The sequence below is a fragment of the Triticum aestivum genome, chromosome 3D, assembly GCF_018294505.1.
Source record: "Triticum aestivum cultivar Chinese Spring chromosome 3D, IWGSC CS RefSeq v2.1, whole genome shotgun sequence".
Lineage (NCBI taxonomy): Eukaryota > Viridiplantae > Streptophyta > Magnoliopsida > Poales > Poaceae > Triticum > Triticum aestivum.
Window position 1 is genome coordinate 480356104 of NC_057802.1, and position 27163 is coordinate 480383266.

The window sequence follows — 27163 nt, forward strand, 5'->3', positions numbered from 1 at the left end:
GGTGGGCCGGGTGGTGACGACCCGCGTGCCTGCGCGTCAGCGCCCAGCACGGGCGGTTTCAACACTGAGGCCGATGGAGGTTGGGGTCGCGAGCTCATCGGTGCCCGACACCAAGGCCACCAGCACCGCTCCGCCGGACTGGGCGTCAGGAGCCGGTTCGGGTGTCCTCAACATGGCGGTGAAGGGCATCTTGGAGCAGTTCAACGCCCACGGCGCCACCCTCCTGAAGTCCAGGAGCGAGCTGCTGGCGATGCAGACGGCCGTCCAGGTACAATTTCTCTTTAATTTTCGTAATCTCTTGTGGGGGCGCGCCAGTGCACTCACTGGGTGTGGCCCCCGAGTTCCGGGCCGGCTGCTGAGCAGGCGGGCCGGAACTTCAAGGTGAGCTTCTGAGTGCTTAAGTGTCTTTTTTGTTGTAGGACTACCACAACTTGCGTGCGGCCGCCTACAACTCCCAGAATCAGGCGCTGGCCAAGCGAACCGCCAATCTGAACCAGAGCCGAGGTGAGCAGTCCGTCTTCCAGTGGGGCGCGCCAGCGCACCCACTGGGTGTAGCCCCCGAGATTCGAACCGACTGCTGAGCAGTCGGGTCGGATCTTTCGGCAACTTCTTGTTTTCGTGTTGATGCTTGACGCTTTTCTTTCTTGTTCTTTGCAGAGGCCGCTGCCAATCTAAAAAGGCATGGTCGTGCATCTAAAAAGGAAAAAAGTGTCGTCTTTTTTTCCTTTTCCGAGAGGCATATATTTACTTCTCGTGGAGGCACATAGACTCATTTCTGAATAACGCTAGACAATACCCCACGCGTTGTAGCGGGATGGTAGTGTAATAAATAACTTGAAAGAGAGTGGCACATGGTAAGGAGAAAAAAAGTAAGAAAATAAAAATAAGAAATATTTTGCAGCAGAAGATGGCTTGGATTTAGTGTGTAACTCTGAAATCAACTTACTTAGTACGACCAGTTCTCTAACCAAATTTGCAGAGGATCTTACATTTGATCATCTCAATGGAAAGAAGACAATACATCTGATGTGCTACTAATAAAAAAGTAGCAATTAAGCAATAAAAATTACATGTCTGCACCTTGAATGAACTCGCAGCGTTAATCTTTCTATGGTATGTGACTTCGCTGAACTTATGTAGTGCTATACGCATATATAGCATCTACTCCCTCCATTACTAAATATAAGTCTTTTTAGAGATTCCAACAAGAGACTACACACGGAACAAAATAAGTGAATATACACTTTAAAATATGTCTATATACATCCATATGTAGTTTATATTGAAATCTCTAAAAAGACTTATATTTAAAAATGGAGGGAGTAGATCGTAAAATAGACGTTGTGGCAGTTTATGCTAGAAACAATACAAATGAAGCACGAGGTTTAAGACTTAAGAGCCATACCTAAAGGCTGTTTCTCCCCTTTACAACAACTGGATGTGCTGAAGTTGAATCAACATATGTTGTGAGGTATCCTAGCAATGGCAACGCAATGCAATGACCTGCTCTTGTAGCGGACTGAAATTTGACTGATGATGAGTGGTGGGGAAATAGTAAGAGATGTGGGACGCGCACATGCCTGACCCTGCTGGGGTGCATGACACTGCGGGGAAGGCGGGCCATATGGCCTGATTGAGGTGGCTTCATGGTGTTGCCCGCGGCAACATCCTCAGAGGAAGTGCGCCCCCGCGACTGCCGTACCCTCGTCCGATTTGGCCGGCATGGTCGATGACATGTAGCCCTTCGCCCTCTCGTCCCGCCTCGTTGTTGTCCCTATCTCGGCACCGACGCTGTCCACAGCCACAGCAAAATCGATGCCATTGTCTTCCCGCACCAACATCAGCCTCTGAACCTCTAGGTATGTACAGTCATACAATCCCCATGTTGGTCTAGGTTCTGCGGAACAGATCGAGCAAGGGAAGGAAAAAAATTATGAATCATCGTCAGATGACGCGGTCGCTACTATTTATTAGAAGAACTTATGTGAGGAGGACATGTTATGAGGGAATGAAGTGATGCCTTAATCTATTACTCCTAAACTTGTTTCATGAAGAAGTTGAATATCAATGAGATAGTGGGGATGTGAACAGCCAACCGTTTTGCTGCTTCTTTTTGCATGGAGGAGATAATGGACTCATGATCAGTAAACTGAAGCAAAGAAAAAAAAATGAAAACATAAGTGGTGACATGGCAACACGGTAGAGCAGGGAAATTCGGTATTTTAACTGCATGCTTGCTGATATGGCATGATAGCCGAGTTGGCATGTGTGCATGTCAAGATAAATAGAGTAGTGATGATGAATCTCTCCTCGCATGTTGTTGTGGTAACTTTGTTAAAAAATGCGTAAGTAATTGCTAAAAACTAAATCTAATGAAAAGAAAGTATAAGTTTGAAAATCAATAAAAGAAAGTGTTTAAAAATAGAATAAAAACTTTTGAAGTACAGTTAAAATGTCATTTCGAACAAAATGTGAAGGATGACTAACATGAATATATGATGTGGCTGTGTTACATGCATAGACTAATGCAAAATAATTGTAATTTATAAGTTAAATGCATGACTCACTTATGTAACAGATTTTGCATGGCTTAGTGGGAGAAAAGACTTAAATGCATTGCTTAGTGAGATGTTGAAGTGGACATTTTGCATGTTCAGAGAATTGAGACCAACTTCTTAAGAATGTAAAATGTATAAAGAGCAAATTCTTAAAAGAAAAAATATTTAGACGCACAGTTTAAAAGATAAAACATTTTGAATAAGAGAAAACTTGCGACCTTTTGCGCGGATCCACTCCCCTTCGGTGTCCAAATTCTAACCTACTCCCTCCGTCCGGTGAAAATTCTATATATAGAAATTTTAGGACAAATTATCGAGTGGAGTAAAAAATGCATTGAAAAGGAGCAAGCCACCATCTCCCTCCTCTTTAATTATCCAACCCCCAATGACCTAAGTGCATGTAAAAGTCAAGGAGACTATGGGGGTGTTTGGTTCAGAAGTCCTAGGACTTTTTCTAGTCCCAGGGACTAATCAAAAAAGACTCTCTAGTAGAGTCTTTTTCTAGTCCCTGTAGAAAAAGTCCCTCCCGTTTAGTTCCTATGGACTTTTTCTAGTCTCTGGGACTAAAAAGTCCCTGAACCAAACACCCCCTATGTGTAGAATGCTATTGGTCTTGATTACCGTGTGATGAGAGAGAAGCAATTTTTTCTACTTTAATGTGCATTGGGAAGATAGATGTACATTTTTTTATGGACAAATTTTAGAGTCAGAGGGGAGTACTGTAAGAACCTGGGCTAGGCCCACGCGAATGCAGACGAGAACAATGCAGTTTACGTTTGAGCATCCAGCCCGGCCCATGGCCCCTGGTTCGCAGACGCGTTCGTTGTGCTTTTTGGTGGAAAATCCCTAACCCGATCTAAAAAAAAAAGAGGAAAATCCCCAACCCAGACCGCCGCGTCACTGCTCCGCTCCTCTCCATCTTTCTTGCCGTCGGCCGAGGCCAGAAGCACCGGGCACCGTCTCCCGTCGGCCGAGGCCAGAAGCGCCGGGCACCCTCTCCCGTCGGCCATCGCGATCCCTACACCCGCCGCTGCTGGGATCGGAGGGAGACCCCCCGATCCGTTCCCCACCGTTTCTCCCTAGGAGGTATATTGCTCCCTGTTCAGATCGCTACATAGGATTTACGGCGTAGCTTGCTGTTGAATCCGGGGCGATAAATTGGATATCTGCCGAGGGGTTGGGGAGGGTTTCTTGATTGCAACTAATTAGTACAGTACTACCCCTTCATTCGGAATTACTTGTCGCACAAATGAATGTATCTAGACGTATTTTAGTTCTAGATGCATCCATTTTCGAGACAAGTAAAATCCGAACGGAGGGAGTATCTCTTTGTGTGCAGCAATTTGATTTCTTCGAACCGTAAAGGCGTAGCTTCCTTCTTAGCTGGAACTGGGTACCATCCCTCCCGATTCACGTTTGTTGATATTGCATCTTTGATGTCAGGGTTCAGTTGAAGGTTTGCGAAAGATGGGTTGGGGGATATCCCGGCTGATTGGACTGAAGGCGGCTGTCTTGCTCGCCGCAGCGTATTTCGTTCATGGACTGGGCATGAAAGTGCTCTCGCTGCCCCTCATATACACCTGCCTGATTGCCGTGCTTATCTCCATTGCTTCCCATCCGTCGGTCGACCTCCCGTTGCTTCTCGGCAAGGCATCCAATGGAAGCTTTCCCCTATGGTCATGGGTCATGTTCTCGCCCTTTCTCTTTTTCATCCATCTGTTTGTGCTGTTGCGGAGATTTGTGAAAAATGAGCCCTTGTACACCGAGATAGCAGACGGAGTGTATGTTGGAGGCTGGCCTTCTTCAGTTGAACGCCTGCCACCTGGTGAACCCGCAGTCATCGATTGCACGTGCGAGCTGCCAAGAAGCTCAACTATATCCGAGAATTCATATTTGTGTGTCGCTACATGGGATACAAGGGCGCCTCAGCCACCACAGATTGAGTCAGCGGTGCGGTGGGCCGTGAGAAAGCGGTCACAGAACAAACCTGTGTATGTCCACTGTGCCTATGGTAAGTTTTTATCTGTTTTTTTTTTGTTATTCTAGATTTAAGAACAGCCTTGTGTTTTATTATGTTTTGATAATAATAGTGGTTGTCTACTTGTCTTCATGCATCTGAATTCACTTATGCAGCTTACTACTTATATTAGATATTTGTTGATAGAGTAGACACATCTACTGCCTTGAGGTGGATAAACTGTTGAGCTGTATTGTAGGTGTGCTGATGTGCATTTCTGTCCTGTGGTTATTCTTAGCATTTCTGATTTATCTTTCGATATCTATCAAAGTTAAACTGCCTCTCATACATTATAGAATAAATTTAATGACATATAGCAATCTTCACTAATTGCCATCATATATGAGTCAAGATATACCCATATGCGCGACTACAAGGTGTCCCGTGGTTATTCTAGCATTTCTAATTTATCTTTCCATATCTATCAAAGTTAAACTGCCTCTCATACATTATAGGCTAAATTTAATATATGAAAATCTCCAGTAAATCGCCATCATATAGAGGTCAAGATATACCCATATGTGCGACTACAAGGTTTGCGCATACATAACGAATATTACCAATGTAATTGTAATGTCATCTATTGTCTCAAGAGCCTGTTTGGCCTGATTTAGACTTAGGACTAAAAATGAAGCTTAAGCAGGAGCTGTGCGGCCAATTAATTTGTTTGTTTAGGTCATATTCATTATAAGTTTATACAGCGGTTTGTACAATTGGGTTATGAATACAAAGTTGTGTGTATTGAGCTCTTAGCCCCGATAGCATGCCCATTTGAATAAGCCTAGAACAATAGTTATAGACGGTTTGCAGCCGTGCAATACTCAGGTTTAAGTTACCTTATATCTCGATAGTTATATTGTTTAAAAAGAACCGATACGGGGACACGGACATGGGGATACGCATACAGGGACACGGAATATGAAATTTTCCAAAAACAGCCATATGGGGATACAGCGTGTATATCTTAAAAAAAATCCAGGTAATAGAAACAGAAAGATAATGAGATGAGATCAAAATACTACCCCATTTGTTGCCTCCATGCCTCCCTTTTCAAGTCCTTGAATGATTGTAATGATCCTCAATTTCCTCATACTGAGGTCTTCCAACTTGCAAAATACACCATATGCTATCTGGAATAGCAGGCCTCTTCACTGTCACCCACTGCCCCCAGATGCCATCCTCGGTAGCCAGCAAGAAGTCAGCACCACCAGCCACAAGACAGCAAGCTGCGGCAGGCAAGAACGGCAGCGGTGGGGGCCGGCGGGGAGGGGAGGGGAGGCCGTGCCCGTGCCTTGCTGCGAATGATCGTCAATTTCCTCATACCGAGGTCTTCCCAACTTGCAAAATACACCATACGCTAATATTAGAACATAAGATATTTAGGATCTGGAATACCAGGCCTCTTCACTGTCACCCACTGCCGTGCCGCTGCCCCCAGATGCCATGCTCCCTAGCCAGCAAGAAGTCAACACCAGCAGTAACAAGACAGCAAGCTGCGGCACCGGCGGCAGGCAAGAACGGCAAGAGGGGGAAAGGAGAGAGGGGAGACCTGAGGCCGTGCCCATACCTTGATGCTGAGAGGAAAGCTTGCCGGAGATCCACATGTCAGAGGTACCGGTGGTGGCGCAGTCGCAGGAATGTGGACTTGAGTGGAGAACAGGAGACGGGGTGCTCGATTGATGCCTGTTAGGGTTAGTATATGGGCTGACTGGACCTTCTCGTGTCCCCAGTGTATCCCAGTTGTTTAAGCCATGTTGGTGTATTTTCTTTTTTTTTTAATCGGAAATTACGGGATACTACATGACACACATGTCCCGACCTCCCCGTGTTGCACACGTATTATACGGGGATACAGTGACTTTTGATGTGTCGGTGCTTTCTAGGTAAACAGACAGAAATATTCGAGGTCAAATTATGCATTACAGTTTTGGCATTTTCCTATATGGAAGGTAGAAATGATGTAGGACATGGTCATGTGGGATCAAGGGTTAACTGCTAAGCATCAAGTCATATGATGCTTGCCTTTGTCATTTTCACAACTAGGAAGTAATATTTCTCTTTTCCCTGTATATGTTTCTCCATCAGTCAAGCAAAAGAGCACCAGTGAAGTAGCCCGTAAATTAGCCATTAGGTTGATGTAAGGCAGGATCCAAACAGCCTAATCCATGTGATAGGCTACTCTAGTACTCTATCTATATGAGGCATGCCATTAACCATTACAGAGAGCAAAGTTTCCTTTCCTGGTGCATCAACAGCTCGTCATCTAAGTGCTTTGCTAAATTGTAACAGGCCATGGCAGAAGTGTCTGCGTGATGTGTGCACTTCTAGTCGCACTGGGATTAGCTGACGATTGGAAAGCTGCTGAGCAAATGATCCGCGAGAAGCGACCTTCTATCAGCATGAACACTCTTCATCGCAAAAGCTTAGAGGAATGGTCAAAGCACTTGCTTTCTCCCTCAAAAGGAAGTGGGGAATCCGATGTGAGTTCTGTGATTCTTTCGGACTACACCCGGAAAAAGCATTGAACTCGCAAGACACGGACTTGTTCAGTAACTGTGATAATTGAGAAGACTTAATGCTTTGGTGGTATCTACTGTTGTCCTAGTAAATGTCCAAGGCATTTCGTTGTCTAAGTTACTGTCCTCGATTATGTTGTATGGATACGTGGATATTCTATTACTGTGGCTTACAATGTTGCCCTTTTTATGCATACTGTTCAGTGATCCTTGGGGTCATTGAATGCTTTCAAGACAAATCATTTTGTGGGATTTTTCTTTCTTAAAATAGAGGTCCCTGCTAGCCTGCTAGATTGTCATTTATAACGGAGTGCAGTATGTCTCTCATCCGTACCTTGCATTTGTAAGGCAGTACCATGCATTCAATATCTCTGCTAGGTACTCCTCGTTTGGTTCAAGTAAATGCTCAGCTATTCATAGCTTTCTTGTGCTGTACCAGCCCGTCGTGTAACCATTTCATTATGTCAAAATTTTCTTGTTTTGAACTTTCCTGACTTACCTATGTTGATTGAGGTTATGCTGAAGTGTACTCATTTTGGTACTCTTTGATTAAGGTCATGCTAAGGTGTGCTCGTTCTGATATTTTTTGAATGCTCACTTGGTTTTTCATCCTTTTTACCATCTGTCTATCCTTGTTAATGAGCGGCTTTCGAGTTAGAGATTGAATTCTGAGCTGCATGATTGGAATGATCATCTGATGGCAAGTTTCACGCCTGGCAACGGTTCCGGCTAAATGCCATGATGGAGCTGATGTTGAGTTCCTGAGTCCCTTGGTCTGGTATTGATGGAGCATCTACAGAGCTGTTTTCCTTTTTCATCTGTTTATCAGGTGTGAACTTCCATCTCCTGTTTATTGTTTTATTTAAGTCAGGTTCCTTATGCTGTTTCGACATGTATTGCTTAACATCGCTCTTAAATGCTACTGCTTCTTTCATGGTTTCTTTTGCTCAATAAGTCGTTGGTTGTTTCTACCTTACTGCGACTTGTCCTGTCATTTTTGTTGATTTTCGGTGGCACATTTTCATCGGCGGTTTCAGATATTTATGGTTTCCATGTAATCTTCTCTTGTTTTCCATCTGTGATATCGGTATCATCTGTAACCTGCAGCAGCTGTCCTTAATTGTTTGTTTATATGCTGTTATCGTCGTTTTCTATTGATTTGACAGTCAATCTTAAATTATTGCTCATCTCTGTTTTGTGATGTTATCTCTAAAGGTCTCCTTTTGCAAAATAAATAATAAGGGGTTGTTTTAGCAAGAATATCCGAATTTGTGTTATTTTTCTGTCTGCCTTTGTAAAGTGGAATTTGTCTGCTCGGGTCCATGAGCAGCCATGCATCTCCGGCCTTTGCTTTGCCCTTCTGCGAGCCAAAATTTGATGCACTAATAACTCTTCAGTCAGTTCAGGAGCCATGGGAACAACAGGTGAGAGCCACTCAGCATTGCACCCCAACAATTGCTCCCCCTTTTCCCTAGTGATGTTGCTTTCTCAAATACTTTAATCAATGATAGAACATTACAGTCCCTCGTTGTCTTCTCCTCTCTTTCTAACATCACTGACCCCTACGTTACACCCTCCAGGAGAAGCCTCAAAATCCGGAGAACTGATTCTGTTGCGGTTGGTGGTGGTGCTGCATTCCTTGTAGCTCCGTTCCTGTTGGGCTAAGGCTCTCAGTCCCGATGAAGTTCCTATTACAGGGGAAAATAAGAGGTGCAAGTCATTATCAGCCATGTTCATTCCAACTATTTATGTTTCTGAAAAGTGAAAACACAAATATTTTGTGCAAAAAGTATCTTTTATGGCACATGTGTCGAGTCCCTATAATGAACAACTAATAAGTGACTCACCCAATTGGTTTCACATATGTTTTTATTTTTCTGAAACTTGGGTAAACGCTAAGAATATAGAGTGCAGTTTTTGCAGCTGAGCGACTGAATCTTACTCGCGAGGACGGGAAGCCCAGAGACTGCTGAGTGCTCGGAGCCGGCGGTAGTACTCCCCAATGGAGAGGAAACACCGGGCCGCCTGCCGGGTTGTTAGAATCCGGCGCGTCTGATGCAACGTTTGCTGCCTCAGATTGTCAGCCTGCAACATTTGCAAGTAAGTCACCCAAAAGACAATGGGATGTCATGTTACACAGTTTTGTATCTTGGCTTGGCTAGGAATTTGACACGACATAGAATGCCGGCAATATATATACTTAGTGATGGGGCATTATCAAGATTGTGCGAGTACATATTCTAATGCTAGGTTGTTTTCACTGCTATATTCTGCTTTCGACACTGGTTCTGATCTTGCAAGGGCTTATCCTAATGTGACATTCTTTTCTGATCGCGTCGTGTGGGACTTAACATGGCATATATAACAGATAAAATTTGAAGAAAATGAAAACCAAAGGAAAAGGAGAACCTATGATTAGTATCAACAAAATAGCCAGCTTTTCGTGAGCAACCGAAAATAAGAAGTGTCTGATGTGATCATGTTTATTTGAGTCATTCTTATAGTAGTACTTCTAACAAATCATTATTATTATACATACTACTTTCTCTGATGCAACTATATCTAAATCCATTCACCATCTTTTTCATAGGAGACTTTATGCAGAATGATTGCCCCAATCATGACCCTAGTAGAATTATTAATTGCCTGCATATATACCTTAATACCTTTTCAAATATCTACATCCACAAACCGCAATCAACATATCTCAAAAGGAATCAGGGCTGGGAAAAGGTAGGAAAACACAAAAACAAAATGGAGGTCTCAATCTTCTCTTATCCCTTGAGGGGCCTTGAGAGAGAGAAGATAATCCATAAAAAGTCTAGACGGTTGTTTTTCCTACACTTGTGATGGAGCAGCAACGCGGTATCCACCTTTCTTCAAGGCTCCTGTCCACGGAGCTGAAATTTAGGTGGTGGCTGTGTCCTTTTCTGATGGTTTTTCTGTAGCGGACACTATTCATGGGTAGGAACCCTTGCAACTTTTTGCAAGGCATGGAACATCATAAATGAGGCCTCCAAGGATACGATTTTTCTCGCTATGATTTGTGGGCCTCAGCTGTGGTACTACCAGCGAACAGAGGAGGGAATAAAACAAGAGAGGGGATATGTGGCTGGCACAACACAACACAGCACAAGAGAGGGTAGAGAGGCACAAGGAACATAGTTTATGCACAGTTGCAACCGTATGTATTCGTCCATTGACTTTATATCTAGAAAGAGACATGTGTCTGTCTATGTACATGTATATATTGTAGTACCAGATGCAGGTACACGTACACATGTGTGATCAGGAATAAACCTTTCCCGCGCTAGGGTATGGCCCCCACCAACTTGTCTAGAAAACGTAGTACAATAATTGGTTGTACCACTACCAGAAACATTAGCTTGGTAGTAGTATGGTTTTATAATAAGAGGCTGATTATGCGTGCTAGAAAGCGCTAATGATGCATATCCACAAGTTTAATCCGCTGGTTTCTGACAAAAAGTTGGCCTGTCATTCATCATGGAGAAAGTAGGACATGGCTCCGTAGCCAGCAGCCAGCGTTTCTGACAGAAAAGGACCACCTGTACTACATACTGTAGCATGAATTTTACTTTGCCACTATTTTTTTAACGTTTGATTCAAGAGAGGTTATGACCTAACAGCAGCAAGTTTCAGGATGATGATGCAGTCCAAGAGGAGTGATGTGCGGTGAGTGCTGACCTGCTGGTAGAAGCTCTCGAGGCTGGCGAGCTTCTCGAGCGCGATGGCCATGATGGCCATGTAGTTGGGGCCGGGGGTGCCGTCGTTGAGCGTGCCGGCGGCGACGGTGTCGGCGAGCGACTGGTGCAGCTGCTGCAGCCCCTGCGCGAGCGCCTCCTCCGCCTGCTCCGACGAGTGCTGCAGGCCGCAGATCCCCATCATCTGCTGCTCCGTCAGCGGATCCAGCTGCCCGATCAGGATCTGCATCCCCATGCATGATAGCAAGCCGGCTTCTAGCCTCAGTCGGTACGGGACGCAACAGCCGTACGTGCGCGCGCGCATGCACGGACCACTCTTCATGGACGCCGTTCGTGCATGCGTGCATGCAATGCAATGCATGGGAAGAAGATGGTAAAATATGCTTGACCTTGAGGAGCTCGGACGGCCGGAAGCCGCCCATCCAGAAGAAGCAGCGCTCGGCGGGGGTGGCCCAGGCGCCGGTGAGGAGGTGGAAGACGTCGGCGCGCGCGAGCTCCGCCTTGAGCTGGAACAGCTCGTCGTAGTGCTGCATGCACTCCTCCACCACGGCGCCCAGGTTGCTGTCGGCCAGGTGCGCCTGCAGGCCGCCCCGGAGCTCCGCCAGCCGCTTGCCGTCGTCGTCCAGCCACCGCGCGTACTCCATGTCGAACATGGCGGCCCCTACGAGCGCACGGACCACGGTTTTACATGCAAGTTATTATTACTATGAAGGGTAAAAGTAAAGAAAACAAGACAAATGTTTCAGGCTTTTGCAGTCGGAGTAAAAAAAGTTGAGACGGGCGGCGCTGATTACCAGGACTCATGTCACCGCCTGCGCCGCCCCCTCCGAGAAATATCCCCTGGAGCAAGCAAAGCAATATTGTGAGAGGAAAGTACTTTTCAAAGGCATCAAATGGACTGGGCAGAGAGAAGACGAGCTGTAATAACAACCTGTGACCGTGCTCTCTGGAGCTCTTGCTCCATCTGCTGAAGCCTGACCCTGCTGGTCTCCAGATTCTGCACATAAGCCTGTGAAAAAGAGGGCGCTCAAATTTAGGCAATCAATCGTAAGCACCAGTGCTTGGCACGGTGATCAAAGGTATGTTTTATGGATCTTGTGAGCACCTTCTTCCTCAGCCTGCTCTTCTTTGCGGCCTCCCTGTTCTGCGCTAATCGCCTTTCAGTCTGCAAAACCAAAACGGTCAGTTTAACCACGCAAGATGATGGCACAGATGTTACTGTTCCAAGAGACATGAACCAAGCAATGAGTGGATGAAGAAGCAAACAAACAGTAGCCATCCCACCTTGGAATCTACCAACTTGCCGTCTTTCCTCGTGGATCCATGTTTCCTCTGTGCAAAGGACACCAAGGGGAAAAAAAGAGGTACGGAGTTAGAGCAAGGCGTGTATAGTAGCATCGTTCCTTCCTCTCCTATAGACAGCACAGTGCCAGCCACATCTCAACATCAACATCAACATCAACACCAAAGAAAGCAGCAGCTACAGGGAACAGGATAGTGCATTGGAGGGCAAATTTGACAAATTTGACCTGTGAACGAAATCAAATCATAGAATGAACTGTCCGTGAAACTATTTCACGCGGCTGACCTTTTTGTGTGACGCCCGACACGAAGGCGCCACACTACATTGTGCAACGCCTCACAGATAGGCGCTACACGCCTGGCCAGCGTGGCACCCCAGACTGCCTAAAAATTGCTAAGTCATTGTGCAGAGCCTAAGAGCTAGGCGCTGCACTGTATAGTGTGGCGCCTAGCTCTCAGGCGCTGCACTAGTGGTTGCACTACAAAATGAAGCAACCACTAGTGCAACGCCTAGAAGCTAGGCGCTACACTGTATAGTGTGGCGCCTAGCTCTCAGGCGCTGCACACTGACTTAGTAATTTTCGAATCACACGGGTGCTACACTAGCCAGGCATGTAGCGCCTATCTGTGAGGCGTTGCACAGTGTAGTGTGGCGCTTTCGTGTCGGGCGTCACACAAAAAGGTCAGCCACGTTTCACGGACAGTTCATTCTATGATTTGATTTGGTCCATAGGAGCAACCCCAGTAGCCTTTTTGGTTGTAGCTGTCCGTCCCTGATGACACCGATGGCTCGGACAGCGAGCCAGCCACGCTACTATGCTGCTGGCCATCACAGTCACAGCTCGAGCTCGATGAGTGACCATCACTGCCGCTTTGCCAAGGCGCAGGACGGCAGGAGGGAGATAAGATGGGGTTATCATGGTATGATCCTGCCTTTATATCTGTCTATCCACCCTGGGAGAGACAGAAAGGCAGTCCAAGGCTAACCCGTTCCATCCATCATTATGCATGGTGTTGTTGGTGTCCTCTTAACCAGGTGCAGCATCGACCAGATGCCATTAGTCCAATCAGTCATCATCTACTATCATAGACACACATCCGGCTGTTCCCTCCCAAACAAGCATGGCCTTTTCTCCTCCATCATACATAGAGGCTCTAGCTAGCCTATGCAAAGGGCACATGTCTTGTGCTTACTGCTGCAGGAGTACCACTAGTACCTTAAGACACTATCATAGAGAGACATGATCTAGCCTGATAGCCAGATAGGCTTCACGCCTGTCCGTGACTGACTACACAAACACAAACGAACGTACCACTCGGCCGTGCACTCGGCTCCGGGACGGTGACGGGACAGAGCGATGCTGCATGCTCGCACGACGAATTCCCAACAGTTTGGCATCCTCTGTCGTCGACAGGCCAAGAGTTGTTTTCTCTCTGGAGATTTGATTTGACGGTATTATTCTGGGGAGTGAGAAGGACGAACTGGTGAGTGGCGAGGCGATGTGTCCTGCGCTAACTCCTTGGGATGAGATCGATGGGGCGGTGGTACTGGCGGTCTGGTACTGGTACGACTAGCTAGCTAGCTGGTCTGGTACGTATGATTGATAGGAAAAGGTCAAGAAAGGGGGAGGGGGCGTTGTACCTTGTCATGGTCTCCTCCTCCGTGCAGCTGCAGCTGCTGGTGCTGGCCCTGGTGGTGCGGCTGCTGAAAGCTTGGCGCGGCAGCGGCGAGGCCAGCGGCGGCAGGCGGAGGGAGGTCTGGCTTGTAGCTGTAATCATCAGTGGTCACCATCATCACCTCCTGCCGCCGCTGCTGCTGCTCGGAGGTGGTGGAGGAGGGGGAGGGCCTGACGCTGCCGGCCGGGCCCGGGGACACCAGCTCCATCTGCGCCATTGTGTTCCGGGCTGAGCTCGAGTCAGTGGTGCTCCCGACTGACTGCGAATTCCCCTGTTCAGCCATTAACGCAGGCAAACAGTGAGGGAGAGTGGTCACGCACGCATGCATGCATGCAATGCAGGGTTAATGTGCCTCTGAGACGAGCGGGGGAACACGTTTTCGCCCCCCCTCTCTCGCCGTCGCAGGCTCTCTTTACTCGTGGCCGGCCGGTGGCGGTACGGCCACGGGAGCTACGCCAAGGAACACCGGCCTCTTTTTCCTCGGGTTCAGCGACGGCGACGACTGGGCCAGTGAATTAATGCGTGCATGGGGTGAATGATCATGGGAAGCGGGTCCTTACAGCACTGTGCAGCTGCTGTGGGTGCGGCATTGGCCACGAAGGGAAGATCTCCAGCGTGGGGGGCCTGCCCGCGCCCGCCAGGTACCCTCCTCCCCCTCCTCCTCCTGCCGCTGCCGCTGCATGCATAGATAGATACATACAAAGAGGATTCAATTATATCGATTTCATGTTGGTGTTCCTGTTCCCCTGGCTAACAGCTGTTCGTGCATCCTCTCTCTCTCCCTTCCTCCCAGAGAAAGAGAAAAGGCTGTAGCTGTAGCTAAACATGGTGGAGGGAGGAAGAAGCTGCTGCTACACTGTTGGCGACGGACGGAGGAGGGGAGGTCAACCGAGCCCAAGGACGACGACATGCTTCCCTTCCTTGTCTCACCATTTATGCCGCGCCGAGCTGCTAGCTGCATGTGGCGACTGTTTGTGGGAATGCAAAAGGCGAGGCATGTCTTCGGTCTCCCTCCCCCCTCGCCATGTGCGCCGAGCAACAGCAGCAAACCATCCTTTTTTGGTAGGTGGCAAAAGGTGCATGGAAGAAGAAGAAGGGTACGTACGTAGCTTACACTTGGCTTGCGCGTCGCCTGCGATCATTCCGCCGGGGTGCGGGTGGTGGAGGTGGTGGTCGACGACGCCGACGCCGGCGTTGGCGCCATGGATGAGGGCCTCCTCCAGCTCCCCGAAGTAGGCGGCGGCCGCGGCCGCGGGCTGGAAGTCCCTGCCCAAGCAGTGGCGCACAGAGCTCGTCATCTCATCAATCACCAGTGATACTGATACGCCAACTTACTGTGCTGTAGCAGCTATAGGAAATCAAACAGGATAAAAGCTTTTCGAGAATGGAAAGGCAGGCGGAGGCTACTAAAGATCGACCGCGCTGGACAGATAAGGATGAGGCCGGGGAGGCAGAAAAGATGGTGCCCGGATCACTCTCGCAGTACGGTTCGGGCCTTAGGCATTAAGAAATGGAGCTGGTGCGCTCGCGCGCGCGCGCGCGGAGGTGTAATCCAATGGAGCGAGCATAAGCATATCTGTGTGTGCGTGGAATAAGTCTGTTAAAAAGATGGATGGATGGATGGATAAAAGCATGCACACGATCGAGATTTAAAAAGGAATTAATTAAACAAGTAGCCTTCCCACTGAGGGATTTGCAAACTACTGGTTGCAAGAAAAAGTTGGTCTGATCTTGCTAGCTAGCTAGCTCCTCTCGCATAGTTGCATGAGCTGAGCTAGGGAGGATTTTAGGCTAGCAGAAACCTCAAAAAAGAAGCAAATTTTTGCAAGGAGAATGAGCAGAGAGGGCAGCGTGGGAGTACAGGAAGCTGGCAGCAGGCGGCGCGGCGGAGGCGTGGTGATGGGGTTGGAGCTGGAGCCCGCCATGGTAGGCGAGCGCCGCTTGGTGGTTGAGGTGCAGCACCGCCCTCTCGTGGTGGTCGTGGGCGGCGCTCGCCATCCTCCACGAGCAGCTCGCCTCCTCACCTTGCACCATGATCACCACCTCTGCTGCCGCCGCTGCTGCTGCTGCTGCCAACGAGAGACCAGAGCAGAGGCCAGAGTGAAGTTAGTAGTGGGAGAGAGACGGGGTAGGAGGGGCTGGAGGAGGACCAGAGAGAGAGGGAGGAAGAGAACATGTGTACATACCATCCTGGAGCAAGCATGCGAGGGGAGGCAGAGGCAGAGAGGGAGGGAGGAGGGGGGATGAATGAATGAATGAGTGATGGGATTGGCGCTCCTCTGCCTCTGCGTCTCGGTTCGCGCACACTGGCAAATTGAATCCGCCTTGGAGTTTCGTCCACTGTACTGCAAAGAAGATCTTGTCCTCTTCAACACGTCCCACGACCCCTGTCTTTCTTTTTCCTCACACTCACATCACAGCCTAGGCTAGAGACAGAGAGAGAGAGAGTTTGTGTGTCTGTGTGTGTGAGGAGAGCAGCTGGACTGTCCGAAGAGGGTTAGATAGAGAGAGAGGGGAGGTGTGTGTGTGTGTGGTAGGCCTTTGCTGTCAGCGTTTCTGTCTCCTCCTGCCCCACTCCTTGCAACCACCTTTCGTCCCCCATTGGCCGCGCTCCTCTGAGACGGCAAGTACTCGACCAAAAGGGGCATTGAATAGAGAGAGAAAAATCGTTTCAGAAAAGGAATAATAGAGAGGAGAAAGGCTCACAAGCTTTTTAAAAGAGAGGGAGGTTTGAGAAGTTGTTCTACCCCTCCATCCATCTCTCTTTCCCGTCTCTTCTGTTGAAACTTGAAAGCAGAGAGAGAGAGACATAGGAGGGGCTGATCTGTCAACCATATGTTCTCTGCCTCCACATATCACCAACAATTCTTGTTTACTCGTGTGGCCACTCATAACCAAAGCACCACCAGATATAAACATATCAGATATGATGCACCACCGATCCAATGTGGGAAGAAAGAAACCACTTGCGTCGAAAAACATGGAATTTCGGGGGCGCATGGAAAATGGGCTGGTTTGGGACTTGTCTTCTCTGCGCGCTTCCGATTCTTCAATCCGGGGGTCAGCATCGGTGCCTTGTCATGCACCAAATACATATTGGAAAGATTCTTTCCTATGTGAGAAAATACTCTATATGTTTGTTCGATCTTGAGAAGAGCCTTTGCACCCCGTGAGATAGATGTTGTTGATCGCTCTAGCTTGGTGGGGGCCTGGGGGCGCAGGACACTTGTTGCGACCTGATTAGTGGCCAGGTTTGTTTAGGTTGATTTGAGGCCAAGTTGCTCGCTAGCTAGATACTGCTAGTGCTTAACCCTCTTTGCCTCAAGTAGGGCCTTTAAGGGTATATAAACTACCACGGCTGAAGAACAAAGTGTTCGTGGCGCAACGACGAGGGAGAGAAGATGCGTTCATACTCGCTGTCCACGAATTGCTACTCCCTCCATAAACAAATATAAGAGCCGTTTAGATCACTATGCTCTTATATTAGTACTCTAGTGAACTTTTTTATCTCTCGCTCTGAAGTCTTGTTATACACAAGCTAGAGTTGGTCAAAGGTGAGATGAGAAAGAGTCTCTGGTTCATGTGCCGGAGCCTGCCCACTGCCCGGTCCACTCCAGCGAAATACGGAACAGTACACAGCCTAGGAAAAGAAATATGAGCTCCAGTACGTACTGTACTGTACTAGCCAAGGTCAGCAGTTGGAGTATTTTATTTTGAGAGAGAGATTCGGTAGGTTTGATTGATAGTAGATCTCTCGGGAAGGATGGGCCTGTAGTAAGTGTCAAGTCGTCGCAGCTTTTCTCTAAGAGGGGAGAATGTATAGGCAGATCAACGAGGACGTGTTTGGTTGCCCGCATCGAGTCCAACCAGGCCCGCGCGGGAAGCGAACGGGCTGTTTGGTTGTCTGGTTTTACTATTGGGCCTGCATAGAACGAAACTTAAAGCATCTCTGGGCCTGCCTCGCTGGGAACCCAGGAATCGGCAGTTTCTCCAAGGCCAGGCTTGAGCGGTGCACGTGGGCGGGCGCGGCTACACGCGCGCGGCCACCCTCGAGAAGCCGCGTTGCTTCCCGAAGCACCGGCAGTTATTAGCCTCACCGCCCCTCACCGCTCCCTCTCCCCACTCTTCCCCACTCTCCCAACTCTCACCGGTGGCGGCGGATCAGAGCAGAGGAAGAAGACCACCGGACTCCATCACCGGCGGCGGCGGATCGGAGCAGAGGAAGAAGACCACCGGACTCCATCAATGGCGGTAAGCACTTCTCTCTCTTCGACATGCACGCTAGATTCGATCCACGGCGATAGATTCGATCCACGGCGGAGGGGAATGGGGAATAGAGGTAGATAAGCATAGGGGTAGTTCATACTAGTTCTAAGCAGTTCATACGAGTTCATACATGCAAGATCCGAATGCATAAGGTAGATTTCGGGATTGGGGGATAGGGGAATAGGGGGAAAGGGAATACACAACGGACACCGGCTGACCGCGGCGGCCGTCACCGTCGTGTGGAGTGGCTGGTCGAGCCGCTGGCCTTCATCTTCTTCTTCATCGCCGTGCGGGCCGGCGGGTCGTCCTTGTCGTCCTCGGCGGAGTCGAGGTCGATCTGCCAGGTAGGACGGACTGGCTCCGGCGCCCTAGCTGGCATGTGCATCGCCTCTTCTTCCTCCTCAGGCTCCCCGCCGATGACCGCCGGCGGCGCGATAGCCGTCTCCCAGTACACTGCGGCACGGCGGTCATTAGGAGCCCAGTCGGTCTTATACTTGCGCCACTTCTTCCTCTGTTTAGGGTCGTCGGAGACGGCCTGATTCCTGGCCCAACGAATGATGTCAACTGCCATTGCGCCCTTCGCTGGGTCAGGAATCAGCGTCTTCAGCTCTTCTTTACTGGCCTTCATGACCACGGCATTCGATTCGTTCTGCATGTCAGCCATGGAGCCGAAGTTCGAGCACACCTCCATGGTGTTCTCGAACTTGGTCCGGTCACCAGCCGTCCACCCGAGGAAGAAGGCCCTCCAGCCAATACCCCAAGGGAAGGGGTTGGCATTGGAGCTGGAGCTAGAGCTCATGGCGATGGGGAAGAGGAAGGTTGACAGTGAGAGAAGAGAGGGGGTGGGTAAATAGTGGTGGGCAGGGTGAGTAAATATAGGGGGGATGGAGAGGAGGAGAAGAGTGACAGTCATGCCGTTTTAACTACAAGCTCTTGAATTAGCCATGAACTCTGTGCAATGCCTGACTCCATGACTTGTGTGCAGATCGAGGACACGGAGGTGCTCCTGGCCGTTGACAGCAAGGGCAAGCAGCCCCTTCACCCAATGCCCGACGAGGTTGAGCTGCCGCCCACCGCCGAAGACCCGAAGACGCCTGAGGGTGTCGACGACGAGGGCATGGAGGAGCCCCCCAGAAACAAACGCCGCAACTACGGCCACTACCATTAGGAGGATGGCCCAACTCACTTCTGCAAGGTCATCCTTGCAGCGAAGCTTGAGTGCATCCCCATGCCCCTGGACTTCACCAAGCACTTCGTCGCGGTGCCGACGGAGTTCAAGCTCAGGAACAACACCGGCTGCTCCTGGAAGGTGACGGTGAAGCTGATGAACGGCAGGGTGACCCTGGATCAGGGTTGGGCCACCTACGCAGCCGTTCATCAAATCAAGATCGGCTACATGGTGACGTTCAAACTCCTCACTCCCGACACCCTCAAGATCATCATCTTCGACGACGATGGCATTGAGGTCGTCAACAAGTGCGAGAAGCACGACGACGCCTTCGCCGCCAAGGAGTAGGGCCGGGCCACTTCTTTCGAGCGTACTATCGAATTATGCTAGTTGATGGTTTATGTGTTGAACTGTTATATCTGTGGTACCGCTTATATCTGAATTATGCTATGCTCTGTTTATAGTCTGTTGTGCTTATGATGTGTGCTGCCGAAGTGTGGTGGTAACCTCACCAACTAGCCAAAGAAATTACCACACATCAGACCTTGCATACAACCAAACACCATGCCTTGGGTTTGTGGACTAACATGCAGGCAACCAAACACCAGTCAGTGTGGTTCAGCCCATGCAGGTAAGAGGGCATACAGGCAACCAAACAACATGCATATGGTGCATTTGAGGCTGCATTTGCATAACCAGGCTGAGTAGAGAAGTGTATGCGATGCAGGCACTGTTGCACACGGCAACCAAACACGCCCCAAGTGAACTGGCATCCATGATTTGGCGAACGGTTCTTCATTTTCTTCCACCGCGCTACCATGGTAAATCACCGAGGTAAAAACGACGCGTCGCAGAAAGCCAGCTCTCTCTCTCTCTCTCTCTCTCTCTCTCTCTCTCTCTCTATATCAATCCATCTCTTTTTTTTCTTTTGAAATTCAGAAAGCCAGCTCTTAGATTGTAGCACCACTTATTTTTCTTGTGGCATTTTGTTTTGACAGAATGGCAACGACATCGGAGACCTGGCCCTCTTTTGTTAGCACAAAAGGCGATGCGGTTCGTTTCACATATATAGACGCGGCAAGGGTTAAGATTTCTTAGACTAATAAACCGCATTTTTAGTCAAGTGGCATTGAGATTATCTTTTTTTTTCTCAGGGAGAGGTGTGCCTTTAACAAAGATGCAGGTTCAGATTTTTGATCCACTCGAGAACGAAAAGAGACGCTACATAAATAAACGCTGGCGATCCAAGACAATACGAAAGTCTCACCTCCAAACTTTAAAGCAAATGGCAGCAGTAGCAGCGGCAGCAACAGAAAGGTCAATGATCTCAACTTTTTGATTGATGCGTGTCCGCGGTTGCGTATTTCACAGAAGAGGTCCAACCTTTTGTTTATTTCACTCCGTGCTTCAGCTGACTAATCCGCCACATTCGGATACGTTTGGCTACCACGAGTTCCTCACCTTATAACCACCCAATTGTTACTTTATTAGCACTAGTGAAGATATGAATAGCAATTAAAAAAATGAAGATATGAAGGAGTGCAAGCAGACATTTGATACATGCCGCCAAAAGAAATAACAGAATCAAAGCAAGTACTATTATATAAGAATTTCTTAAAAATATTGTTCATTTGCTGAACTAAACCAATCAACCGAATCAGCTCTTCATTTTGTAATAAGAGAGGGAAAGCGCATATGGCGAGTGCAGCCGTATTTACAGAAAGGAATGTCAATTTGGCAAGCCAACCCGGAGCCCCAGTTTGATATGATCGCCCGTGCGGAATATGGTTCTGTTAGTAAAGAACTGTAAATAAAATGTAAGCCCAGAGGGAATAATAATAGCAGAGATGCTATCCTCGGGCCTCAGATTTTATAACACTCAGCTTGGGTGATAAAGATTTGGCAGTGATGCTGCCATGCAGTGGAGATCACCCTGGGCAAGGAATATCAAAGTATAGAAAGTGGCACAGTGGATACTGGATACCCATTTCTGAGGAGAAGGTCCACTAAGGGCATGAACTGTGAGCTTTAAATGGTATAGTTTACAAAAACTTGCACTATGGCAGCACATACCAAGAGAATCTCGAACCGAATTCTAATCTCATGAATATCCAAAAGATGTTTGATATGATGTGCACTTAAAATCTCAACTGAATCATTCCACTACAGCTGAACAAATGAAGCAGGAGAAAGGGAGAGGGTTTCTCAGAAGAAGGAATAGCATCCGGTTCTGCCGTCCGAGCTATAATGCGATGGGCAAATACAGGAATCTTCTGCAGTTTTGTGAATAGGTGCTCTCAAGCTTTCTTTAACCATGTCCGATGGTACATGCAGCTGCCGATTATAAAATATATGCTCGTCATGAAGTAGGATCAGAAGCAAAGCTGCAAGATGCATAAAAAACATTAGGCTTTCGTATGATGATAGAGGCTCTAACACTACTAGATTAGATACAAGAACAAAACTTTGCTCTATCAGTTTATCCTGTTGTATTTAAGTCGAAACGATGAGGTGATATTGCTACAAAAAACATAAGAAAGCAAAGTATTAAAAAAAAGCGAAGCAATGATAGAAGCCTAGAACTGTCACAGAATAGTTCATCTAAGGGCTGCTAGATTCCAGGTACATGGTTAATAAGTGAAACAGCACAACACAGTTGACAGCGGGCAGTAATAAGACATCTAGGCTAGGAAGCTACTAGTCCTTTAGAGAAGGGTGAACGTAAAAACAAGATAATGTTGGTTTGTCTGCCACCATTTCCTTACAGAATCAGTGCTCCAGGATCATGTTACCACGAAAGATGGCTAGAATCTGACATAACCTAATGGTTTCCCTTTTACTAAATTAGCATATTGATTGTTCACAAAAGTACACACACGAATCGCTTGTTATTCATAAATCCTATAAAACCATTAATTCATTAAGTCAACAATTCCCAGTGTCATTCTAAAAAAAACAGCGAATCTCCTCTAAACAATAACATTACAATACCCATATATCTTTGGGCATGCATAGCGGAACTATGCACGTGACTATGCTAGTACAAATTATCTAGTTCTTAGCCATATCCAAATGACACTTTACCTTAACTTTTTACACCATGGCATTGTGTTTAAGCAACTAAATGTTCAAATAGATCCAACATGATTCTAAAAAGCAGTTCTGGCAGGAACTACGTGCTTTACTGACAAGTGGATATGATAGCATATTAGTGAGCTGCTCAAGAAGAGCAATGGTTTGCCTAGTACTCTCTCTGTTTCTAAATATAAGACCTTTCAGAGATTTCAATAGGGACTAGATACGGATGTATATAGACGCATTTCAGAGTGTAGATTCACTCAATTTGCTCCGTATGTAGTCTATATTGGAATCTCTAAAAGGGCTTATATTTAGGAACGGAGGGAGTATTAAATAGATCTTACGATTGCACAAACAGTAGAAGCTAAAAGAAATTATAGTTGGCCATCGAGTACATTCACAGGTTAGACAAAGCCAATAAGAAGCTCCAGGTACTAATCGTGGGCCATGCAAAGCATGTGATCTTATCAGAGTTGAAAGCAGGCACATATGGACTAGATACCATAAAACAAATATTGCATCCCAAATACAGCAATATCGTACTCGATATTACTCAGAGTGAGATATTGCATCGCTGCAGCTTAAACCAACAATATCAGGTCAATAATTTGTGGTTCCTAGGCGATTTAGTTCTGAATATACATAAAAGTCTTCCAGGCAGTAACATGGTTTTCGAGTCGATGAGTCGTTCTGGGGTAGCGACTCGGAAAAAGTTGAGCTTGCAGTTGCGACTAGTCGCGACTCGAGTCATGAGTAGACACTAAGTTTAGTCGACATTTTTTTGCGACTCTTCGACTAGTCGACGACTAGTCGCGCGACTAGAAATCCATGGGCAGTATCAACAATTTTCTGGACTGAGTTTCATGTATGTGTAACCTCTCTAGTTTTATGTCATCTGCAGCATAAACTGAGCAGATTGCCGTTTTCCCATGGAAGGTAGGGTGAGCAACCAGAAGGTAGCAAAGAGTTCACGACATGGAAAATCAGAACATAAGCTCTAAAGCTCAAAAAACTTTGAAAGTGGTTGTACATCTTAGCATATAGTAAACTGGAGTGGATTCGTTAAAGGCAGAACTAGTCAAAGCTTCAAAAATCCATAAACCTGATTGTATGCAATGTCCCTCCCGAGGCTCTTCAATGATAAAAATCAGTATACACTGATTGAACTGACTACCATCTATTCAAAGCCCTCTGTCCCTACCGGTCTAGCATTGAGCATTAAAACAAAGTAACAAACATAAGCTAGTATAGGTGCGCTAGTATAAGCACGTCATGGGCAAGATTTACCGAATGGAAAGAGCATAAGCGCATGCCTACTGAACTTCATAGCTGTTTGCTAGTCACTACTGTATCAGCATGTAATTACATCAAATTTCCAAGATCTCGGATAGACAGATACTTTCTCATGTCTTCAAAGGGTAGTATTTGTCTACTTAATATACAAACTTAATGGGAAGGTAGAAAAACTTTCTTTTATCTTCAAAATGGTAAAAAACCACCATGTAGTACATCAACAAATTAGATATGACACGTTATAAGGGAATCGTCTATTCTCTGGAAGCATGTGTTGCAATTTAATATTCTATCATGAGACACAATACGAATCTGAATCCTACAGGTGACCAGATTATACCGCAAAACAATGCCCTTGTATCAAGGCAGATATGCGCAAGGAAGTGGAAATGTGAAAAGGCAGCCTCTCCATTATATGGGTGTTCAAGTAACCATTGATGACTACATCGATAGCAGAGTTCCATAACAACATATGCCAACAGCTACAACTATATCACTCTCAGCAGTAGCTGAAGAAGCCTGTTATGTTGTACCTATTTGTAATATACATTAACTTTGCTTCAACACAGCATGATTCTGAAGGTTCCAAAGTTTTCTTCGACTCATGTGACTGACTCAGTGAGGAACCAAGACTTCACAGAGTAATTATTTAGATAAACAAATTGACAAGGCAGCACCAAAATATGCAACATATAATAGCACCAACCAAGATTAATTTTACACGAAGATAGCCAGATATGAGTCATTTCTATAAGGCATTTAAAAAGGAAAGAAATTGCAGAAAGTAGAATTGCAATGAGGCTATGCTGGAATACATGCCAAAGTCCAAACCCCCAAAAGATTACCTAATGGCAAGAGTTGAACGGAACAAGGATGATGAATACCCACTCGACCTAGTGGCTGATCACTCATACTCAAATTGCACATCCACATGCACATACTTCCTCATGAGACAAACTATAAAGGAAGTGAAGGTTGCTAACATCTTGCGCTCTTCGCGTGTTTTTGCCTCAGAAAGAACACCATGAATGACAAGTTTCTTGAGATTTGGACATTTTTCAATCATTCCAAACACCCAAGGTCCAAAGTGCTCACTTATTACTGTCCAACCAAGTTCCAGAACCGAAACATTCTCCAGTGGTGACAATCCTTGCAGTAGCCCATCTCGTAATTCATAACTTAGTGAAAGATGCCTTAGAAGAGGAAATGCAACAGCAACAGTCTCCAAGTCCACAATCTCATCATCATCATCAAACGCAACACCCCAGAAACGTAGCACCCGCAAGTTGCATGCTCTAGATATCATACTGTAGAACTTTGGCCAGACTATCATAAAGTTACTCACATCCACAACCTCCAGATGATCGGTACTCTCCCCAATATCCAAATGTGTAACACTCACATCATCAATCTTGAGATGCTTTAGTGTACCCTTCCCAGAGAGCTCAAACAGATCAAGGTTCAAAGCATTCAGGTGCAGGACCTCCAGATTATCTGCATCGAGTATGATCTTATCCACGCCAACTGTTTTTACAAAGATGCTTTTCAAGGTATGGCTTGTTAATTCCATTGTAGACTGCGAATCAGAAGTGACAATCTCAAGAACATCAAGTGCCAATGACTCGATCTTGGGGCAAGCAGCAACTAGAAGGCTCAAATCCAGGGCAGAAATGCTCACATGCCTCAAATAAAGGGATTTAAGACAAGTGAACCTCTGGTAGCTTGGTTCAACACCGGTGATTGTGTTATGGTCCAAATCCAACACCTCCAGCTTCTGTCTACCACACTTCTCCAGGATGTTTACATTAGGGTTGGTTTGGATGTTGTAATACAGGCACCGGAGCGTCTCCCTGGTATACATTAGCCATGCAATCACAGGTGCTGCGGAGAACTCATGTGTGTTATCTATATGAATAGAGAGGCATTGCAGTCCCATCGTCTGGAATATAGTCTGTGTGATGATGATCTCCAGTTGACGTGTGGTCATGTCCCGAGGAAAGTCGTCTGAATTGAAGGACAGTGAATGGAGATGCTTCCTGCAGGCCTCCCGCCACTTCCGGCAAACCGCAGAGGAAACCATGACATCTCGTGCAGCACTAAGATGTGCAAGAATGTTGCCAATAACTTCAACCGGGAGGTGCTCCATAATTTGCAGCCAATTGATGTCCAATTTTATCAGCAAAAAATCTAATGCAGAATTTGCCCAATCACAGTCAACACAAGTACTCAACGGAATTCACTGGGTTGCAAACATATCAGGATGTGCGATCATCAATAGATAAATCCTATGAATCATAAATTTCGATCCAATCACCTTCCTTCCCTGTGAAACAGCAATAATAGGCTGTGATTAGCGCGGGGCGGATCTAGATGGCACCGGCACACCCAGAAATTATGGAGGCAAGTGGGGTTTAACAAATCACTGGATGAAAACATGCTCATACCTCAAAACCCAATCGCCAAAGATTGTAGACGGAGTAGAGATAGCAGGAACTCGATGAGGAAGAACGGGAACGACGGTGGCGACGACGCCAACGAGAACGGCCTCCTCCTCTCTCCCGCCGGAATCAGTCGACCGCCGCCCCGCGCGCCGTAACCGATTTGTCGCCGCCGCCCGTGGAAGGGGTCCGCGACCCCAACCAGCGGCAACGACGCGCTTGGGACTCCCCCGGCGCGGACGAGGACGACGATCAGCGAGATCTCGGGGCGCGCTTGGCACGCTCCTGGATGCCGCCGTCGGTGACCCGACCGCCGGGATCTCGTTGTCCGCGCGATGCGACTGAAGGTGGCCGTAGGGTCTCTTCCTGTTTTTTTCTTTCTTCCTATCTCTTTCCGCTAGTACCAAACCGATGGTGTGGTAGTTGATGGAAGCGTATTCCAAGGTATTACGTTCACTCGTTTCGAAAACGGGCTCCCTTCCGCTTCCCAACAACACCTATGCCCAACAACAACAGCAACAACAAAGTCTTAAGACGTGAATATCAAACAAGCGGCCCTAGTTTTCACATCTTCGACATTCAGGCATGTTTGTCGGCAATGTAATTTAGTGGCGAGAAAAATTCACCACAGGTCTTCATACTCGTCGTGTTGGCCGCATTTCTTCCCGTACTTGCAAATACCCGAAATACAGTCCTACAACTTGTCTCATGTGGTCATCTACGGTCCAAAATACCGTTTGCTCTACGTACCTGCTGATCTGGCTGTTGACTGGCGCGTCCACGCGGGCTTTGACCGCCACCTCACCACCGTACGCCCTAGGCCGCTCGATTTGGGGGAATGCGGGTTTTTTTTTGCAAAATCACCAGGGAATAAAACATTACCCACCTGGTTGGACCGATCCATCTACCTGGTCGGACCCGACCAGACCGAGTCGCTCCGCTCCCCTGCTCTGCTCCGTTCCGCTCCTCCCCTGCTTTGTCGTCGCTGTCGAGGTGCCTCGCCGGGCGTGGCGGTCTTTGGCGACGCCCGCCATGAGCTCGTCGTCGGACGCCGAGCCGCCGCCGCCTGCTCCGTTTGGTAGGGGACTGCGTGACGTTCCTCTCGCTCCCTCCCGTCGTCAGGATCAT

General features: G+C 47.4%; 3 protein-coding genes and 1 long non-coding RNA gene across 11 annotated transcripts; 2 read left to right on the top strand and 2 right to left on the bottom strand.

Moving 5' to 3' along the window:
- The first annotated feature begins 3353 nt into the window (after positions 1 to 3353).
- On the top strand, positions 3354 to 7394 carry LOC123079826 (uncharacterized protein YnbD). Of its 2 annotated transcripts, none has more exons than XM_044502648.1 (3): positions 3354 to 3644; positions 4002 to 4569; positions 6865 to 7330. In XM_044502648.1, the coding sequence occupies exons 2-3, from the start codon at positions 4026 to 4028 to the stop codon at positions 7098 to 7100; spliced, it is 780 nt and encodes a 259-aa protein (XP_044358583.1). In that variant the 5' UTR covers positions 3354 to 3644; positions 4002 to 4025; the 3' UTR covers positions 7101 to 7330. The 2 variants fall into 2 exon arrangements, with proteins under 2 accessions (XP_044358583.1, XP_044358584.1); XM_044502649.1 differs by having other exon boundaries at positions 3417 to 3644; positions 4009 to 4569; positions 6865 to 7394.
- Positions 7395 to 8569: 1175 nt separating this feature from the next.
- Positions 8570 to 16252, bottom strand: LOC123079824 (transcription factor LG2). 7 transcript variants are annotated; one of them, XM_044502641.1, is made up of 13 exons: positions 15979 to 16252; positions 15654 to 15858; positions 14898 to 15058; positions 14353 to 14468; positions 13758 to 14063; positions 12098 to 12145; positions 11919 to 11978; positions 11745 to 11822; positions 11608 to 11653; positions 11203 to 11474; positions 10797 to 11036; positions 9034 to 9176; positions 8570 to 8779 (listed from the first exon to the last, which is right to left on the bottom strand). In XM_044502641.1, the coding sequence occupies exons 2-13, from the start codon at positions 15824 to 15826 to the stop codon at positions 8680 to 8682; spliced, it is 1743 nt and encodes a 580-aa protein (XP_044358576.1). In that variant the 5' UTR covers positions 15827 to 15858; positions 15979 to 16252; the 3' UTR covers positions 8570 to 8679. The 7 variants fall into 7 exon arrangements, with proteins under 7 accessions (XP_044358576.1, XP_044358577.1, XP_044358575.1 ...); XM_044502642.1 differs by having other exon boundaries at positions 14907 to 15058; positions 15654 to 15861; positions 15979 to 16245; XM_044502640.1 differs by having other exon boundaries at positions 15654 to 15861; positions 15979 to 16245.
- LOC123079827 (uncharacterized) lies at positions 8669 to 10892 on the top strand. Its single transcript, XR_006438115.1, has 3 exons — positions 8669 to 8801; positions 9006 to 9191; positions 10752 to 10892. It is a non-coding gene; the product is annotated as an uncharacterized lncRNA (long non-coding RNA).
- A 4961-nt stretch (positions 16253 to 21213) lies between the features above and the next one.
- LOC123079828 (F-box/LRR-repeat protein At1g67190) lies at positions 21214 to 26434 on the bottom strand. Its single transcript, XM_044502650.1, has 3 exons — positions 26042 to 26434; positions 24443 to 25920; positions 21214 to 21610 (listed from the first exon to the last, which is right to left on the bottom strand). The coding sequence occupies exon 2, from the start codon at positions 25741 to 25743 to the stop codon at positions 24502 to 24504; it is 1242 nt and encodes a 413-aa protein (XP_044358585.1). The 5' UTR covers positions 25744 to 25920; positions 26042 to 26434; the 3' UTR covers positions 21214 to 21610; positions 24443 to 24501.
- Positions 26435 to 27163: the final 729 nt, after the last annotated feature.

Bases quoted from the DNA above. Each gene is read 5' to 3' on its own strand.
- LOC123079826 (XM_044502648.1), top strand. From the start codon at position 4,026: ATGGGTTGGGGGATATCCCGGCTGATTGGACTGAAGGCGGCTGTCTTG. The intron at 4,570-6,864 runs GTAAGTTTTTAT...AAATTGTAACAG, and splicing joins GTATGTCCACTGTGCCTATG to GCCATGGCAGAAGTGTCTGC.
- LOC123079824 (XM_044502641.1), bottom strand. From the start codon at position 15,826: ATGGTGCAAGGTGAGGAGGCGAGCTGCTCGTGGAGGATGGCGAGCGCC. The intron at 12,146-13,757 runs GTACAACGCCCC...TCCTTTGCACAG, and splicing joins GAGGAGGAGACCATGACAAG to AGGAAACATGGATCCACGAG. The intron at 11,037-11,202 runs GTCAAGCATATT...ATGGGGATGCAG, and splicing joins GGCCGTCCGAGCTCCTCAAG to ATCCTGATCGGGCAGCTGGA.
- LOC123079828 (XM_044502650.1), bottom strand. From the start codon at position 25,743: ATGGAGCACCTCCCGGTTGAAGTTATTGGCAACATTCTTGCACATCTT.